Consider the following 20,594-nt stretch of genomic DNA (forward strand, 5'->3'; position numbering starts at 1 on the left):
AAAGCAATACTAGATCTATGAGTTCGAAGAAGAGTGAACTGTTGCGGTCTTTAAACCGATAGAAATATAAGCAAGAATGTAAGTAAACAAGGTTGAATAATAAATAACAGCGTGAAAAACAGATTAGTATTCTTGACGGTAATGTAAGTGACGTTGAAGAATCGTCTAGTGCTAAGCGGAAATTGATCGAGTTAACAATTAGCATTAAGAAAAGATTTACGGACGAGTGTGTTAATCGGCTACAGCAAGTATGTAGCTAAAATCTCAACATTAACTAGATTGGCAGTGAACCACTTTAACCGATTTCCAACTGGCGATTACAACAGCTAATACGTGCCAAAATAACCGACACGTTCGCCTTATTTTCAATACCACTGTTGTTGTTTGTCCTAATTTTTTTTTGTTTTAGTTAAAATTAAATAGAAAAAAAAAATATATGTATGTATAAGTTATAATAATTTGTTTACCTTCTCCATAATTCGTTAATAAAATTGTAGGACTATTTATACTCATTTTTTACAGATTAGTTTGGAGATAATCTGATAAAATTAATTTACTGAAAACAATGCTTACATAGTAATATCATTAATAATAATAATAATAATTTTTTTTTGAACTGTCATTAGCACTCGTATTGTATTCTATAAATAAAAAATACTAAAGAATTAAAAAATTCATTTCTGATAAAGACGTCCGATCATTATACTTATTCGGTGTCGATTTTCCCTGCTGCTTCGAATAAATTTATGTAACGTATTTTTTCACTACAGAAAGGGAAGTATTAATTCGTTGTTTTGACATTACCTGTCCTAGTCTTTCTTATGCCTGTGATAGTATGAAGCACCAAGAACGTACAAAAGAGGAACAGTCAGAGGAGCTTTCTCTAAGATTAATCATGTTTTGCTTTAAAGCTAATCCTTGTCGGGTGCAAAGTGACGGTGTCACTTGTAGCGCTGAATATCACATGCATTTTAGTCCGCTCGGCGTGCCGATATGCAGAAAAAATGTTATTTAAAATATAATTATCGATGAATGTGTGTTTTTCTTTTCTTTTTTTAGAATACTAAATTTACTACAGTCAACGTTACAGATTGCAATATGTAGAAAATGCTGAATTCTAATTCAAAGCAAACACCAGACGTCTACGTTGCGTAATACTAAATAAAAAATATTAATATCAGTTTTGAAAATTATTCAGACTCTACCTTAAAATATATTTTTGCTCTCCCTCGCCTATGCCACTGCTAATTTATAAAAGCAATGTTAACATCGACCGTGAAATCTGACTACCGAAAACATTATCGTTAGATTACATTTTCAGATACGTTCAGTAACAGTAAGTCGCAAAATAATCGTAACACTATAAACGCGTAATCGCGTATAGTATACAGTAAAACTAATATTATAATCGCGCGTTCTAAATACTTTCACTTACGCGTTTGGCGATTTCGCCGTTAGAGAGTAAGTTATCCGGCACTTGTGCCGCATCGCCTACCTCTAGAAAGTTTTACGCAAAAGATTCAATAACTACTAATCTCTGACAGAAACTAGTGCGTGCCGTTTGTGATGATTTTGCTGATAACATTTTAAACACGGATTTACGAAGATCCATTCGGCCAATTTTTGTGAACGAATTCATACTCGAATAGAATTATATAGAATTACGTATACGTAATCTTACCGTACTGCGATTAGACAATAAATTAATTTTTTGTAAAGACGGTTGTAATTTTTTGTAGCGGATTTACAAATACCGATCTCCGTACTTTGGTTTCCTGTTTTTCCAGCTAAAACTTTGTAAAATGTTTTTTTTTTAATAATGCGTTACCTAATTTTCTTAATAAGGGTATATAAATTATTTCAACTCTATTATTCCGTGATAAATGTAAGCGTTTGAAAATTTGTTTAATTAAAGGGCGGTATACTCGTCTGAAATTTTAATTTGTAAGCGTTTGATCGTTTTATTTCATAATGTGTATTTTAAATTCTAATATTTTGTAACCGTTTTTTAACTTATTAATTTTTTTTTCTAAGCACAATTATTTGACTCACTTTTACTAGTTTATACCGGACTCTGTAGCTAGGTTATCGGTCCACTTGTATTCTTTCTTTATTCATTTCTTTTAATTAAAGTTAGCCGAAGAGCAGTGCGCGCTTGTTATTCCTGTTTCACATTTGTCACAAAGCGAGAAAATTAATCTTATTTTGTCTATTACCGTAAATTAATACGCCACAAACAAGTATTATTAAACAAATAAAGACTTTTATTTCCAAACCTATCTTCAAAATAAATTTACTGATGGCAATGGTAATTTATTTTCTGGAGGAAAGATGTTATACAAGAATTGTTCTATTTCTCATGTCTTTTCTGGTAATCCCGTATTAAACCCATTTTAATAAAATATGTTACATAAAACTACACTGTTATGTCATTAAAGCTGCAATATTTCTTCTGTGATACGAGTGTATATCACATATATATATATATATATATATATATATATATATATATATATAATTTTTTTCAATTTTAATATGTATAAAACCTTTTTACTAGATTACAAATACAAAAAACCTGTTTATAGTTCGTGAGAACTATAAACTTTTGTATAAGGTTTAGGAACATATTTTCTTGTATTAAAAAAATTATAATAAACGTGTCATAATCTGTACCTGCCAAGAAGGTAAATTGAATCCTTCGGACAGATAGGAAATCTGTCTGAAATTGATAAGTTTGTATGTACCAGCAGTCGCATACAACCGGGGATAATGAGAGATTAACCGTATTTTCACGATGTAAGCACCACCGAATAATTTATCCACGGGAACCCTCTTACAAAAATTCTATGTCCCTAATTCAGTAAACACAACTCGAAAAATGTTTTGTTATAATACGGTGGGTGAATCTGAAAAAACGTTCAAAATGTAAAAAAAACATATTTTAAAGAATATCTTATAGATTTTAAAAGAATTTTGGATTTGCCCTTGTAAAAACTGGCCTTTGATTTACTTAATGAATTAACCGAGTCTTTTTCAGAGAAAAATTGATATGCATAAAGTTGAAAAACAATTTCATTGGAAAAATTCAAGATTCCGGCAGAGCTCCCCTTTTTCTATCCATCATAAAAGTCTAAAACTTTTATTCGGCGGGTAGTATTTTACGAGGCGTATAAAAGCCGTTTGTGACAGGGGAAATGGTACCCGGTCGTGAACCCGACACGGTTGTTTGTAGAATATTATCCGAGCTATATTTACTCTGTGTGTTTTTTTTTTTTAGCATACTACGTTACTCTGTTTTGTTTATAACCGAGCTCGGAGAATATTCTTTTTTAAATGTGTAAACATCAATTACCGTAGCACTACTTACAATCAATATTTTTAATTCTTTCACATCGAATTTACAGAAAAGTTTTATATTTATTTTATTTGCCGTATTTCATATCCGCGGAAACTTCTAATCAAGGGGTAGCTCTCTACTTAAAATATAAATGAATCCGTGTTAGAAATCTAACACGGAAGTTATCGGTTATTGTTCCGTAAGCCGGCTACGTTCGCAATACGGCTAGCATTGCGTTATTCTTACCTCTCCGACGATATCAGCAGATAGTACGTGCGTATGCACAGTATCAGTTTAAAATAAAGAACTTAAAAATATCAAATTCTGTATTTTGCTTCAAAAATTGCCGTCAGATACGACTGTAACAAAAGAAGTAGTCTCTTCAGTTTTACATCGCTTGAAAAATTCACACGGTGAAACAGCGTTGGAAAAAACTAGTTAATGAAAAAGCGTCTGGTTAACGGGCTAGTGACAGAAGCGTTTTGTAAAGGTGGTGTTAGTATCGATGGTGTTTTTTACGGACGCTGAACGAATGAAGGAACATTAAATATGTTAGAAGTGATCCGTTAAGAAGAAATATAAGTCAAAAGTTGCTTTACGATATTCTCCGAAACGACCTGAAAACGTATCGTGTTTCGACTCGTTCTTCCTAAAATTTAGTCGCCTCGTCGATCTTATAATTTAAGAAGTTTCTCTTATAGTATAATGTAAAGTCTTTTGAACTTCCACCGTACCCTTCGCATGGGCATCAAGTCATTTTTATTTGTTTCGATTGAAGTCGACTCTGCCGATGACAACACCGCTACGCGGCCAAGAAGCCGAAGGAGGTTTTTAAGAACGGACTTCAGAGATGTTTCTATAAACTTATTGTAAGTAGAAAAGATGAACACTGAACGCTGCCGAAAGAAAGGTTTTAGTTACAGCGGTTTTGTAAAGTAAATTTAAGGAATTCTTTAACCTTTTTTTAATTAGCCTCTAATAATCGAAGCGTACATTTAAACGAAAAGTCACCTTTTCAAAAACTAGTGAAAAAATGTAATGTTTAATATTAACGCGTTTATAAACCAGAATAATCATTATTTAAGAAATAAATAAGTTGTCGATTATGTTTTAGTTACTTTCGCTAGTTTTCGGTTTTAGCTATTTACATCTTGCTTTTATATCTTCTATTTACTTTTCCTTTTGCGTCTACATATCTGGTTTTTCTAGAGTTAATGTTAATTTACAATTAATTTTATTAATTTATATATTTAATTTACAGCGATTAAGATCATCTTTTTTCCGAGTCTGAATCTTAGAAGCCGAGAGAGATCGACGGCGGTGCAAACAGTTGCTTTATTGAAGAACGCAGGAATTTTTAAACCGACCGTATCTAGAACGAGGTCAGACGTATACTGTTAGTAAAAAGCGCCAAGCTGAAAGGTGCGAAGAGGAGGAAAATAAAGTGATAAGGGCGTGTGTGAATGACGAACCGTAGTGGTGGCCTCTCGTAGGTCATACGACCAGACCGTTGACGGATAGAGATGGGATCCATCTACATAGATCGTCTACCGATACGTCTAATGGATATTGCTAAATGAGTTTTGTAAACTCGTTTAGAAATGCTGCATGAAGTTTCACCGCTATTATGGAATGGAATGCAAAGTTAGCGGGAGTTTATAGATTCTCCCTACGGATCGCAGAACCTGGACAGTGTCCCTTGCTGCTGGATGATTCTATCGGGCGTGTTTTTAAAGGTTTATTTTAGGTGACGGGTCTAATTTTTCAATTTTTGTCTTATTTAATATTTTGTGTTTTTAAGGACGGATTTAATTGCATTCCAATCTACATAGATCGTCTACCGATCCGTCTGATGGATATTGCTAAACGAATTTTGTAAACTCGTTTAGAAATGCTGCATGAAGTTTCACCGCTATTATTCGAGCCAGACAGCAATTGACACAGGGCTTGAATCCCATTGTTTTTACCACTTTTCTGACCACTTTTCCGTGCGCATGTATCTAGACTTCCGTTTATTAATGCAATTTATCTCGCATTAATTATATTCGCGTTTAATTTTATTTATTTAGTTTATTTCGCAATTTTTGCCTGGTTTATGTTTTAAATAGTAAAACCGTTAAATGTATTTACCGGTTAGCTTTATAATCGAATTACTTAGTTGTATAAATAAGTTCTTAAATAATTAAAATTTACAAATAACTTCACAAAATGTTTAATATAGTTTCATTGAATACAGATGAATAATCAATACTTATGTAGTTTTTCAGTACGCGCTTATTAAATATATATGAACATTTAATCTTTATTACCGCGAATGTAATTCTAATATTATTTGTTTTATTTTATACTTGAAACACGTCGCTGAATAAAATTAATTTTATACGTTTTTCGCGTAGCCCTGCGTTTTAAACAGAAGTAGTAATGCATTTTTCTTTAGGACTATAAACGACAAAGAGGAGATGCATTTTTAAACTCAAAAATTCCAGCGCGACGGCTACGCTACAATTTAGCGTCTGTACAACTATTTTACATTCATTTTATTATTTTTATAAAATACACGCTCGTCGGATAACTTATTATCTGGTTTTAATCGTTATCTCTTTTTAAATTCATTAATCGCTTCTATATATTTAAAATTAACAATGCCGTTTTTGGATTCGGTAATCCTCATAGTGATAGCGCATACGGCTTATCTTTAACGTGCAAGGAGGGTCCAATAAAACACAAACAATGCGGTTTATTCCATCGATTCGAAATGTCGGCTTGTCATCCTAAGTTTTCAAAGTACTTATATCTGAAATAGCTCATTCGAAAGTTACATTTTGAACTTTCACTCTCATTTCATGCAGCTTTAAAATTTACATTCTGATCAGCTTTTATAGGGTTACTGATGTTATTTTATTATTAAAAAAATTTATGACTCGTTTGAAATTTCCGTTTGGTGACATAATTTGGAAAACTATTCCCTTCACAGCGAATTCCTCGTGAAGTATTACATACTTATACATAAATTGATATTCCATTCCCTTCTTCTGCCTGTTACAATTATATGCTGCACGGGTAAGAGATGTGATAAGAACTTCCCAGCGAATGCTATCTAATCGATACGGATAAATTTCTATCGCGAGAAGTGCAGCGTTCACTCGTCCGTAAAAATATTATTCGGGCGATCTTTAGTTCTGTGTAATGTACAGCATGTGTCGTACGGCTAAGTTGATATAAGGAAGTGAGGGAAGCTCCACGCTGACAGATTGAGAAACTACTCGCTTCAACATTACAGCGGTCAATCCACCTGTAATCATCGATAATACTTTGGTCTCCTGACGTACGTCCAAAGTGCTGTGGCATCGAGTCTACTATCAGTGATTTTTGGGCTGTTGGTCGAGTGTGTACCTTCCAACAGTATCGAGAGTTCCTGGTTTTCAGACTGCGGCTACGGTTAGCACATTTTAATTTTAGATTTGTCATATACAGCTTTAGTGGAGTTATAAGGCATATTTTTATTCGACGCGTACCCACCTCATCGTGGCTGAAAGGTGGCAACAACTCCTGGTCGTAAGACCCCGTAACAAGCAAGAGAATACTCCCTAGTCCTGCTTGCGTTCTTTTCAGAACGAGGGCCGTAATCCGTGGTTGTTTTATAACCGATCCAGAGTGACAGGGGAATATAGCAGGTCCCCAGCTGCCCGTACTCGCTGCGGGCACGCAGCGAACCGTGGGTTCGCCCAACCAGAAAGTAGCAGGAAGACAGCGAGAGCTTGTTATTTCGTTAAAAAAAACAGGATAGGGTTTCTCCGGCCATGGAAGAAACCGGGTTCCAAGAGGTTAGGAAGTCTGGACGGAAGAGGAGACCGGAGTCTTTACCATCCACCTTCTCAACAGATGGCGACGTCTCCGAGATGGATGTAGGGACATCCACCCAAGTAATCATCCCCAAGGTAGAGACGTTTTTAAAAGAGACGGGCAGAGTTTGCAGTTCTGCACCGCTGGTCAAGGCAGCCCAGGACGACCTCGACTACCTTCTTCTACATTTTCCTAGTTTTCTTCTATTTTCCCAAAATTTTATCAAAATATGTCCTATCCATGATGGCTTCCTCTTCCTTATCGTTTTCAAAATCTTTCTTGCCTCACCTATCATTCTTAGTACACCTTCATTTCCCACCTTTTCCATCTATCTTATTTTCTCTGCTCCCCCTGATGAGTAAGCCAAGGTAAATATGCATTTTAGATACAAAAAGGAGAGTAAGGCCGATCCTGTGAATCGGCACGGATCGCTCTAATAAACACTATCACCAAGTTGTTTACATCTATTCTAACTACGAGTAACAGACTGGCGCAGCGAGCTGAATGTAAAGAAATTTCGCCGGAGGAGCAGAGTAGATTTACTTATGACAGAGGATGCTCTGATAATATTTTTGTACTAGACTCGCTGATTAATATTATTAACGTTACACGAAAGGCAGGAACGTTAGTCGCTGTATTTGTTGACTTTTAACGATCGTTTGATATCAAAAATCATAATAAATTATTATTTAAGAGATTATCCAGTGTAGGTGTAAGTTCAGAAATAGTTAATATTTTAAAAAGTGCTTATTCTAAATCAAAAATAACTATAAACGGTTGCAAGATTGAATTAACAAAAGGGTTTTTGCAGGGTGATTCTACTTCGTTCTTCTGTTCTCATTATTTAATACGGATTTAGCCCAATTTTTTTGAGCAGAATGATGCTAGAGCAGTAAGTACAAATTACGCAAAATTATACGCTAATAATCTGTCATCCTAACACATATGCAGATATTTAGCGGAGTCGGTAGCTAAAAAGCGGAGTACTGTGGTATTAACGATTTAGAAGTTAAAACTGAGAAGATTAATCCGATCGCTTTTTGACGCGAAAGGAACACCAAACGCATGAAGTATCTTACATATAAAAATTGAGAAACTGAAACGATTGACAAATAATTATTTGGGAGTTCATTTTGTGTTGTCAGGAATGTTTTTCATTAAAAAAGGCACGCTTACAGTGACGACTGTTACAGGTACATTGCTTAAAGCTAAATAAAATTCTTGTTAATGGAAAAAAGAATTTTTAATTCGATAGCGGAATCTGTTTTTCGTACGCATCCGAAATTTGGCTACCTTTATATTGTCAAAAATTGGAAAATGCAAAAGCAGATTGATTAAAGCTCTATTTCAGCGAATAGATCTACCCTCAATCGTTCTTTTAAAACGGAATCAGAAATATAACGTATAGAAAATGCAATATTTAAAAGAATATTGTCGCGGTAAATTAAAATAAATAAGTCAATTCTTAGATCGCTGTGGCAGATCGGTAATGCTGAATAATCAACGCGGTAATGCGATCCGCTACTATTGGTACAAAAACAAAAAGTTTGAGAAAGATTAATGAAACGGTAAACATGTGGCTTAGAGGTTTTAACACGCACTACTGGACCAGGAAGCAGTCCTTAAATGCACAATACACCTCACATTATAGAACAATCAGCACAAAAGTCCTGGGCGACCGTATTATTGTTTTGTAAATAATATTAAATATACGGGCGTTAATAGACTAGATTAAGATAGATAAGATAGATTAATATACCGGATTAATTACATCTTCCTGAAAACATGGTCCATTTTCAGTTAGAATGTACATTGTATCAACCGTATAGGAATAAATATTTATTACACAACAAAGATGAGAATAGATATAAGCACCAAAAATAATATAGTTCATACTTCACGGATAAAGAATGTAAATCATGCAAATAAATTGTATTATTCTACTATTTTGTTATTGAATAGTTGCCGACTCAATTGTTACATCTTATACCTTAAAGAACAAAAAAATGTTACGTTATGTTACATTCCTATAAGGAATCGTCCCAGAGTGTAGAATCCTGACAGTGCCGATCGGATAGAGGTATCTGCAATAATTTTACACGACGCGATGACTTTTCGGTGACACGGTGACATTCTTCTTCACAGGAGCTCCGTGTTTGAGAAGGGTCCTCGATATAGCGGTAGAAAAGTGTACTATAATTTATGAAAAGATTAAAACTGTAAATAAACTATAGTTTTTCAAGCATAATGATTAATTACTTAAAAAATAACATTTCAATGCAGGTAATGGATGTACAAATTTCATAATTTTTTTCCTTAAAGAAGCGAGTTCCTAAAAGAATTATCATGAAGCGAGTTATTAAGCTTTAAATTCATCGGAAAAATGTAATGCAAACAATATAGATGATGCATACCGGATTACTTATCAGCTTGTACGGTAGTGGATTAAAAGAATAATTTACAATTAATTTTTAAGTTAACATAAGTCGGTTGCACATCTATATAATATGGTAAATATATACGCCGATCAAAGTTATAAGTAAATAGCAAATAACTTTTCAGTAAATGACAGTAAAGACAGATTTAAAAACTGTATTCGTCACATAATAATTCATTTAATTACCGCCGAAGTGTGAACATAATAATCGCATTTTGGTAGCCACAGGCTGAAATAATCGTAACTGAGAATATCGTTAATAAAAAAATTAAAAAATCCAGGAACCAAGTTCACACTTTTTATATACAAAATTTTATTTTTTCTGCCGAAATATATTTCAATAGAGTTCAGCAATCTTTCTTCAATGTCGTTAAAAGAAAGTAGACTGATCTCAATAGTATTATTAACGTAATATTATTTTGCACATATTCATATATTGTAAACATGGAATAAAATTAATATAATTCATGTTTTTTTTACAGAAGAACTAATGAAAGAACACAATAAAAATTAAAACTAAAACCGGAATTACATTCTTAAAAATAAGAAATGATGATTTAAAATCTATCGATTATAATTTTTCTCGGTAAAAAGTAATACAGAATTAGAAATTACGAAAGATACAAAGACACTGTCGGTAAAAATTCAATTTAAAAATAAGAGTAAACCAGAAGTAATGAAACGCGATCGAAAGGTGTATAAAGACGAGTCGAAGATGTTTATTATTTAGGCAGTAAAATTACAAAATACAAAAATATAAAAGAGAGAGAAGCATTAACTAAGCAAAAAGCTTTCACGAGTAAAAAGATAAAATGATATAAAACGTAGCATTTATAACCGATAAAAAATCATTACAATATTTTTACGAAGTATAACGATTTATATCGGAAAAAAGCACGGACTATTTTAAAAGTATAAACACGAAACGCAAACAAAAAAAAACCAAGAAATACGGCTTTTGAAATGCGGTGTTGTAAGATAATGTTGAAAATGTAAGCAGATCAATAAATTAGAAGTAGCAAACGAACAGTTTTTTAAACGGATCCGAAAAGAAAGAAATTTACAGTAGAAATTATAAAACGAAGAACCATGCGCCATAATACAATTTCTAAGGTGACCAGGGTTTTTACTTTGTTACAAAGAAAGCTTAAGGAATATAAACCGCACGGGACGTCAAAGGTACATAAAGCAAATAACTGAAAATGTAATATACATACTTAAAGAAATTAGCGCATAACAGAAGGAAACAGAGCAAAATATTATAAATAGATTTTATTGTATTCTGATCGATGCATAATAATATATAGATCACGTCACGAAACGGGTGGGTGTGCTACTACATGGATAAAAAACTACCCCAACATTTGTCAGTAGGATCAAGGAAAAGCGGAGTAAAATATTGATCAGAGCGACATCACAAAATACACAATTAATTACAAAATTAAAATAGATAAGAGTCAAGTCTATATTAATTATATAATATATAAATAAATGAAATTATATTAAGGTAAACATACGAAGATACTAAATTAAAAAAATACCTGCAAAATGAGTCACACTCCAGAATGCATCAATGAAAATTATTTGAGCAGATATTTATGTATATGTTGAACGGGGTGCAGAAAATTAAGGGGGTTATTATTATATTATTTAAAAACTCATCGACAGAATATTGTTTTTTAAAAGAAAATCGTTTAATTTAACTTTAAATATATTGGTAAGAATATCTTTTAAACGGGTTCGGTAATTTATTAAAAATTTCAACAAAAGCGTCGTAATAATGCCTTTCAGATAAGCCGAAGTATTTTGTTGTTACATGAAAATAGTTCTATTTGCTGGCTTGATAGAAATATATGCTGCTATTTTTTTCTTTATTTATTTTTTTAATAATAAATGTTGATTTTTTTTCAGCTAAAATTGCACATTCATAAATATAAATGCACGGATACGTTAACATTTTAAATTTATCAAATATCCATCTAGACGAACAACGATCATATAATGGATGAACTCGCAGCCAAATTTTGCGTCTTGGTAACTCGTTCCGACGTTTTGAAGGAGTCCCAAAGGATGATATGCTTCAGACTTGAATATACGTAAGCGTAATAAATATCTAATAATGACAAAGGTTAGTATTTTATTAAGACGCTTTAAAGTAAAACACTACAGTTTGGTTTAGTCGAAAACGAAATCGATTTCATCATCTCGAGAGAATTCGTCATCCAATAAAACACTCAAATATTTCTCTTTATGGCCACAGAAATATTATAGTTATCGTTAAAGGGAATTTCCTCTACGCGATCAGCAATGTTACTCGTATATCAATCGATGCGACGATTTTATCTGTATTTAAATCTAAGATGGTTATAATCCATCCGTAAATAACCTTTGAACCGCTAACGGAGAATTTTCAATAACTTTTAAATAATTATCTTCGGATATAGATATAGTTGTTTCAACTGCAAAGAAGGTGACAATCTGATTTAACATTTTCAGAAAGATCAATAATAAACAAATAAGAAAAAAGGGATCGAGTATCCTTCCTGTGGCACTCCGAGGTCTGCATCTTGACGTGAGGACTTGTGAGATGTCAGTTGACGTGAGAAGTTTACATGTCTTTTTTTTTTTTTTTAAATATATAATTTCTGCTGTTTACAGTCGGCAAGAGTAATAATTTAGATTTGATATTTCAAAACTTAGTCCTTACTGAGATTAAAACAACTATTATTAGAAAATTCTTTTCTTTCTTTTTTTCAAATTTAACACAATTTTTAGTTTAATATGTTTTTTTGTGAATTTAATCCATTAAGTAGCTCCTTCGATTCATAATAACTAAATTTTTTCGTAAATAAAAAAATGTGGGACTAAATATTAACCGAGATGGCAAACAAAAACTGATATTTTCTAAAAAATGGGAAACGATTGTCAGTATAAATTTTTTCTAAAATCATATACTGAAAGTTTATCGATATGTCATGTGTTGTTCATTTCAGGAATAAATATATTTTTTATAACTTTCTCAAATGCTTCAGAACATACGGCAAATTACAAAATCGATAGATAATTTCGTAGATTAAGTGCAAAACCTTCTTAAGGAGGGGAATAACAACTAAAATCCCAAAGGCGGCTGGAAAATAATTCATCGTATAAAGATTCCTTAATTAATTTCAAGAAGGGCAATAATAGCATTTGCAGCTTCTTTTACTCTTAATATTTAAAATGAAATCTTTAACTTCCTGAATATTAACGGGAAATAAGAATTCCGATTTGTAAACAAAACCTTCAGGTTTTGTTTGCTTCCGTTCGACCCGAATACACATTATTATTATTATTTGAAATACCGAAAAAGACTTTATTAAATACCAGATTAAGAATAGCAGATGAAATGACAGAAGTTGAGTCTATTTGTATTTTTGGTGAAGTTATCCGACCTGTTTTATTTTCAAATCCTCTTTCGCATTTAATAACTCCCACAAAAAGCTTTAGATTTATTTTTCAGTTAAACATTAAATTATAATATAATTTTTAGCATTACGAATAACTTTCGTGTAAATCTGTTTGTATTTTTTCATATAATTTTTTAAAGTACAGACCGATCAAAATTAGGCACTTTATGGAATATCTAAACGTAGAGCTAAATTTTACAAATCCATGAGGTTTTCTTTTTATGTTTAACCGTTTCTTCTTTTTCAGTAAAAGCAAGCCAAAAAATTCCGTCTTTCAGCTTAGTTAATTTGGAAAACGTTAAGAAAATTTTTAAATTTCTCAGCAAAGTGAATTTTGTTATTACTTCCTTAATCTGTTTATTAAAATGAAGTTCTCACATATCTGACCGAATCCTTATCGATCACACATTTAAAAAAAATAAAAGTAAGCGTCGCACGTTTTCATTAATAGATTATATGCTACCAATTTGACACTTGAGATTTGAAAGATTGTAATCTGCTGTACCCTTGCGTGCTCCAACCTCCCGATCTTACCACAACACCGTGGACCCGAGCCGGCAGCCTATCTATGGCATTCGTATGCCACGATGACAACACGATCTCTCAGAGTAAAATTTTTAGATACAGTCTCTACCTCGTGAATCACAAACGGCTGAGAATCCCCGCGGCGGTTTTCTTCTGCGTCTTAAATCTTCGTTTACTTCGACTATCTTCGTTTACATTTAGTATACGCAAACAATACGGAATTGAAACAGCGGCCCGATACATCGTTGCACTCAATAAGATATCCGCTTATCGGAAATTTGGAACGCTTCTTAGTGGATTGAAGAGATCCACTAGTCGGTGGATTTCGCGATGAAACTACGAAACAACGTTTTCTTTCGTGGCAGGACTTTTTCTTCGATATGGCAGTCCAAACAGCAACAACAGAGAAAACGGAGAAGGATGCAGATCATTATGGATAACAGAAAAGAACGCGTACAGAGAGTAATAATTCGACAGTCAAGCAACGTCGGTACCTTTAACCGAAAGCCGATACTACCACAAAAATTAAGTGCATGCGTTGCGTGAAAAATTTAATTATCTAATTAGCGAGTGTAGATTTAAAATATGTAACTATTATTTTTTTCGAAAATAGGGCGCATCGCTAAGGTATGTCTTTCACGTTTTTGTGGCAAATCACCAAATTAAATATTTAGAAAGTTGTCATTTGTCGATCAAGGTACAAAAGATGAAAGACTAAGCGCACATTTTGTAAGCTCACCGTTATCGTTTTGTAAGTGTACAAAACTATGACGATTATGCGATATAAAAAAACCCATTTAATATGCGAGAAAAATATAGGATAAAAGTTAATCCGATAAAAATGAATACGAATGTAAAAATTAAATTATCATTACGTCGTGAATTAACTGTAAGTTCATACTAATTAGCGAATCGTTACAGTAGGGGAAATAAATATAGAAGTAACGCTTTAAAATTTAAAAAGAAAATTAGAATTAAATGTAATCAAAAAAAGGATATGTTTCTTTAGAATTTCAATAGCTGTGTACGATCAAACATAAAAGTTACTTTCTTATCGAGAATCCCTTATGAAATTTCATCTGTGCCGGTATTTTTCTAACAAATAATGAAACAAATTTTACTTAGACTTAAATTAATCATCATATTTATTTTCAATAGCTGAAAATATTGAACAGCATGAGCATACATTGCTTGAAGATTGTAACTGATTAAGGGAAAATTTTTTACAGTCCAGTAAGTAAATATTAATTCTTCTCTAAACTGTCAGAATACGTAAAATTTGTAATCGATAACGAAGACTTACATGCACACGATTTCAAAATCAAAGGAATATAACAAGCACGTGCAGCTAAGAATCTCAGAAGTTAAGGATTTATTTGTTACCGAATCGTTATGAAAAATTTGTGCAAATTTACCCAATATCACTCCCTTGAGTCACCTCAAGAAAGAAGAAAATTTTGATTTTTAATAATAAGTGTATCAAATCTTTTTAACAAGTTAAAAAATTGTTAACTTCATTAAAAGTATTAGCAAATTTTGATCTATATTTACCCAATAAACTGTCTCGTGATGCTAGTGCGGTCGGTGTACATTCTAATAGTTATAAAGATGCTACTGAAAGACCAATTGATTTTATTTCTCATTGCATTATTAAACACAGAAGAGACTTTTATTCCCAAATCGTTAAAGAAACATTAGCTTATGGTGTTAAAAACCTTTACAGTAGAAACTTTATTTTAGTCAGAAATCAAAGCCTTTGTTAAAAAAAGGGATTACCAGCCTTTGCAGCGAGTAGATTATAAAGATACGCTTCATTTTTGTCAGGTTATTATGAAATTTAAATTCAATACGTTACATCGGATCGAAACAGTAATGTAAATACTTTATCGTGCTTACAGTTAGCAGTTAAATATTCTGAATCGAGAGTAGCATTTCTCGGGTAAGAACCTATTTAAAATATATTCATAAACGTTCTATTTTGATGAAATCAAAAGTGAAACTCTGAAAGATCCATTATTACGGAAAATGTGACTATTAAATGTACGGATGGCCGACCATTTTAAGCTAAAAAATATAGTTAATTTATTACGATTAAACTAAAGTATAATTAACTACTAAACAAGGTATTATTATGCGGAGATATACCTCCACTTAGAATTAAAAAAAGATTTTATACGAGTTACATACTAGTTACAAAAAAATGTAGTGTTGTTAAACGTGGTATTCTGTGTAATTGAGCATATAGCTTTACCGTTTCATCAATTCGAACGTCTTCATATGTCTTTCAATAATAAAACCCTCAGTTGAAAAAACCTAAAAAATAAAGTTAATTTATTACGATTAAACTAAAGTATAATTAACTACTAAACAAGGTATTATTATGCGGAGATATACCTCCACTTAGAATTAAAAAAAGATTTTATACGAGTTACATACTAGTCATTTTGGTATTGTAAAACTTAAATCGGTTCCAAGATCGTATATTCAGAGACCGACTATCGAATCCGATATTGAAAAACCTTGAAATAATTGTTTATCTTGTCTTTCGGGAAAGCAAAATCTTGTGAATGTAACTACATTCACAAGATTTTGCTTTACATGTTTGGCAATATCCTACTACATCACATGCGGGACCTTTTATAATAAAATGTACTAGTTATCGGTGATCGTTCTAAACGGCTAAAAGTGTTTGAAATACGTTCACTGCTAATCAAGCTACTGATATCTTAACAGAATTTTTTGAACGCTATGTTTTACCTGAACAAGTCTATTCTGATAACGGATCTCATCTCCTGTCACTATATTAGAATTTTTAAAAATATGTGGTATAACGTAAAATTTTTAGCCGCTTACATACTTCACTGCGATGATTTAGCTGAAATCTTTATTAGGTTTCGAAAAACAAAATTAAATGTACTTTTAGAAAAGATGCGAACGTATGCATTCCTGGAAGCGAATACTGAGATTTTTCATGGCACTTTAACACTTCCGTGGAAATTCATGGACCACATAGTCCGATGGTTTAAGTTCCTATACAACTTGAATTTTGTAAGGGTGAAACTTAAAATCACCGTGGAGTATTGGGTGTACGGTTGTTTGGTTTAGGTTCAATGCTGCTGCATGTTTCCTTGTCGATCACCGTAAGCTCCTTCCAATTGAGGCCCGAACTGTTTCAATGCCTTCTGGGGTTCGTTGACCTCCTGGTGATTACTTTTTTAGAGCTGAACCCGTCTCTTCAAAATTCTCAACCCACGTCTTGACGGCGTGGCAAGATGGAGCGCGACCATGACGTCCTAAATTGTAGTGACGTCGGAATTCCCGTTGAACAGCAGTCACACTGTAACCATTCTTGTAAAATGCCTTCACGGAAAATGCACGTTGTATACCGACCTACTGGTTCATGATTGCTAAATGGTGAGAAGTTGTGCACAGAAGGATGCCACACCCACCTTTCTACCAGCTCCTCAGGGCTGCCACAACTACTTTCAAAATTATATATATATATATATATATCAATTCTGCTTCCAATAGTCCTTGACACCCCAGGTATAATACTGAGATCATCATTCTCAATTTCACGAATTCAATGATCTCATCAATCCCAATGAATTCTTCAATATTAATTAAGAAACTGCCCAAAAAAGAAAGAGATTGTTTACTTCACTGTATATAGTTACTTTTTTAGCTAATAATAATATCTACATTAACAAATAATTAACGAGAAATCATACAAATAAATCATGCTGTACGCAAAACAATCTGTTCAGAGAGTTAGGTTACAACCTAAGCCGGCCTCAACAAGTTTAAATTTAATGAAGTATAAACCGTAATTCATTTCGGAAAAGTTGCTTAACGTTTAAACGCGGTTTAAAGTAGGTTTAAACCAGTCCGACTTTTAACTATAGTTTAAACTGAAACGAAGGAAGCGACACTTAGGATTCTATAATTCTTGAATAATTTATTACTTTTCAGCTGTTGAAGTAAGTAATCGGCGTTGAGATAATCTGCGGGCAAGATTGAGGCTTTAAAAACCGGATTTTAAATGTTACAGCTTACAGAGTTATTAGAAAAAAAATGTAGTGTTGTTAAACGTGATATTCTGTGTAATTGAGCATATAGCTTTACCGTTTCATCAATTCGAACGTCTTCATATGTCTTTCAATAATAAAACCCTCAGTTGAAAAAACCTAAATTGGGCAAGGACAATAATTTAAAAAAATAGTTATTAGGCACTTAGTAACCAGGATTTATTGTAATCACTAAAAATTCATTATTGTTATTTCTCCAGACCTAAAGCAATCTTAGGTTATAAAATAATCAAAAAGAGAGCTTTTCTTCAGGTTTTGATGAAAAATGTCAGTAATCAGATGAAATCGTCTAGATTACCGAAAAGTGTTTCGAGAATAAAATAAGATCGCTCTCGATTTTTATGTTATAATAAAGCGAATTGTTGCGTTTCAGACGTACAAAATGATATAATGGACACTAGTATAGACAACCGCTCACCAATCACCAGTAGTTTTAATATACATAACAACATTAATCGATAGGGTGGAATAAAAACCGAATCGGATGGTAGAATAGAGAGTATAAACACGTGTCCGAAAACAGAAATACAGATATCTTTTCATACTATCGATTTGAAATGATTTTCTATATCTGATCCAAAACTTAAAAAAATATTTTAGACAACAAATATTCCTTACCTTCAATAAAACAGATTCACTTAGTTTTTCTCTGTTAATAATCTTAATGGCCACTTTCTTTCCAGAAACGCAGTGAACACCGAGTTTTACAAGACCTGAAACAAGTTGTTTTTAATTAAATAAATAAATTTAAAACTAAAATAATTATTTTTTTTTTAATGAAAAAGTTATTAAATGAATAAAAATCACATATCTGGAAAAAACCTCCAACAGCGAAGTTCATACAGATTGAATTATATGACATCGCATCACTGAACGAATTGAAAAGAAAACCACCGATTCAAAATTTTCAATTAAAGAGCACGGATTGAAATCCGTTCGAACAGTTCTTTGTTATTAGTATAACTGTTATCATTTAACAAACGCTAAAATGTATCGGAAACTTTACATTTTAAATTGTGTAACTTTCCTGATTTTGTTTTATACCTTTTTAAAGGTAAAAAGAGATTTTTTTTTTAATAATTTATTTCTTTTCTGATAAAGTATTTTGTTCACTTTATAAACTTAAGATGAAAGGATTTTTTTAGTATAGGTAGCAAAAATATGTATGCCGCAATAATAAGCTTAAATTATTTTATATCGGCAGTTATGTATACCTTATAGAATAGTTCTGCATCTAAGGTTAAAGATATCCGCCGTCGATCAATCAGAGAAGAGTATTTCGAATCAGGAGACTGTCTCCGACTAATCAAAACGCACCATTTTTAACCGGTCAGAATTTTGATTTTCTATTACGATGACCGATCAGTATCTAGGGCAGTATTATTACAATATTTTTAAATATATTAATTTATGCTAGGCGGTACTGTATTGCCGATTTAAAAATGGCGGGTAAGTCGGCGGCCCAACGCGATCTTTCCGAACGTATAGTTGTTATATTTAGGTACTAAGGTAACACCACAACGTACTAATACCACTCGATTAGAAGATAATTTTGGGCAAGTCAGCTCAACCTTGACCTTTGATACGCTGCCACATGACCATCATTAATACCACAAATAAATCGCATGTAAATCACGTGATCGTGGCAGTTTTTATATTGCACGCAAATCATACGATTCACAAAATCTTTTGCTCGTTACATTTTAAGGTCCTTTGTGCCAGTCCAAAGGTCAACGACTGACTGTTACAATCTTACACTTTTATATCCGGGATGTTACACTCTACCGACAGTTAAAATCGTACCTTTAGAACTTCTGACCTTACCAAAAAAGTTTAATCGTACAATTTATTCTTCTTGTCGTCCTAAACGCGAAACAGTTTTAATTTTAAAATCAGCCGCAGATTTACAAGACAGGCGATCACAAGCGTATTGTACTCTGTTACTTAATATCAATATTTTTAATAATTTTTTTACTTAAAAATGTTTTTAGACAAAATTAATCGGCAAACAAAGCAAATTATGCCTTTCCTTGTTGTTCCGCGGAATTCTGAGACCAGTCCCTGACAAATCCACATATATATATATATAATCTGTTAATATATAATCTGTTAATATATATATATATAATCTATTAACAGCCTTATAAGAAAAGAGCGCATGGTAGATAATTCTTCTTAATTTTAATGTAGACATTCATCCTCCACAGAAGCATCCCTCTCGTTCAATCCTCGAAAGCACAACCCTAACAGTAGTCTTCATTGAACAGCCTTGGACTTCGCATTTCCAAATTATCTTTTATAATTCGATGTAGCAGAGCAGTACTCAAGTATGATTTTAACGACGATTTCGCACAATCTTAATACGGGACAGTCTCAGAAGCACACTTAAATCTTTCCTGACTTTTGTGTCTGTGTTATCGACATGAGAATAAACAACAGTTTTAGAGTCGTTGTGAACCCCCGAATCACTGACATTATCTCTACGCCGAACATCTTACCGGATGTAATATTTGTATTTTGTTCGGTCTGAAAAAACTAATTAACATAATTTTGTAATATGACGCACTACTTATAATTATTCACACACTCGTAGTGTCATCAACGAACAACAAAATATTTGACCTGACTTAATAGAGATATCATTCGCAAAGAAAATGAATACTGAAATCGAATCGAAGGCAGTGCAACCTGCATATTCTTCTTTTTAAATTTCACAACCTACATTATTTCATAAATAAGGCTCTTACTTTTAAGTACTATTTGAAGTACGTTTAAGTACTATTATCCTGACGTAATGCCTGTAATCCTGTACCGGGATAACTTAAAATTAACGACTCCATTAACACTCCATTTAATAATTTATTATTTTGAATAAGAAAATTAAATCAGTTTTTATAAAACCTACTCCAATTATCTTC

General features: G+C 32.5%; 1 protein-coding gene across 3 annotated transcripts in view; it reads right to left on the bottom strand.

The window, feature by feature from the left end:
• The window catches only part of sff (BRSK family serine/threonine-protein kinase sugar-free frosting), a 276,362-nt gene that overhangs the window by 160,875 nt on the left and 94,893 nt on the right, over positions 1-20,594 (bottom strand). For all 3 annotated transcript variants that reach the window (XM_075362769.1, XM_075362768.1, XM_075362771.1), the window contains exon 2: positions 18,295-18,389. In XM_075362769.1, coding sequence (XP_075218884.1) covers positions 18,295-18,389 — 95 coding nt within the window. The remainder of the gene's footprint in view (positions 1-18,294; positions 18,390-20,594) is intronic.

This window comes from Lycorma delicatula, chromosome 4 (assembly GCF_047948215.1).
Source record: "Lycorma delicatula isolate Av1 chromosome 4, ASM4794821v1, whole genome shotgun sequence".
NCBI classification, from domain to species: Eukaryota; Metazoa; Arthropoda; class Insecta; order Hemiptera; family Fulgoridae; genus Lycorma; species Lycorma delicatula.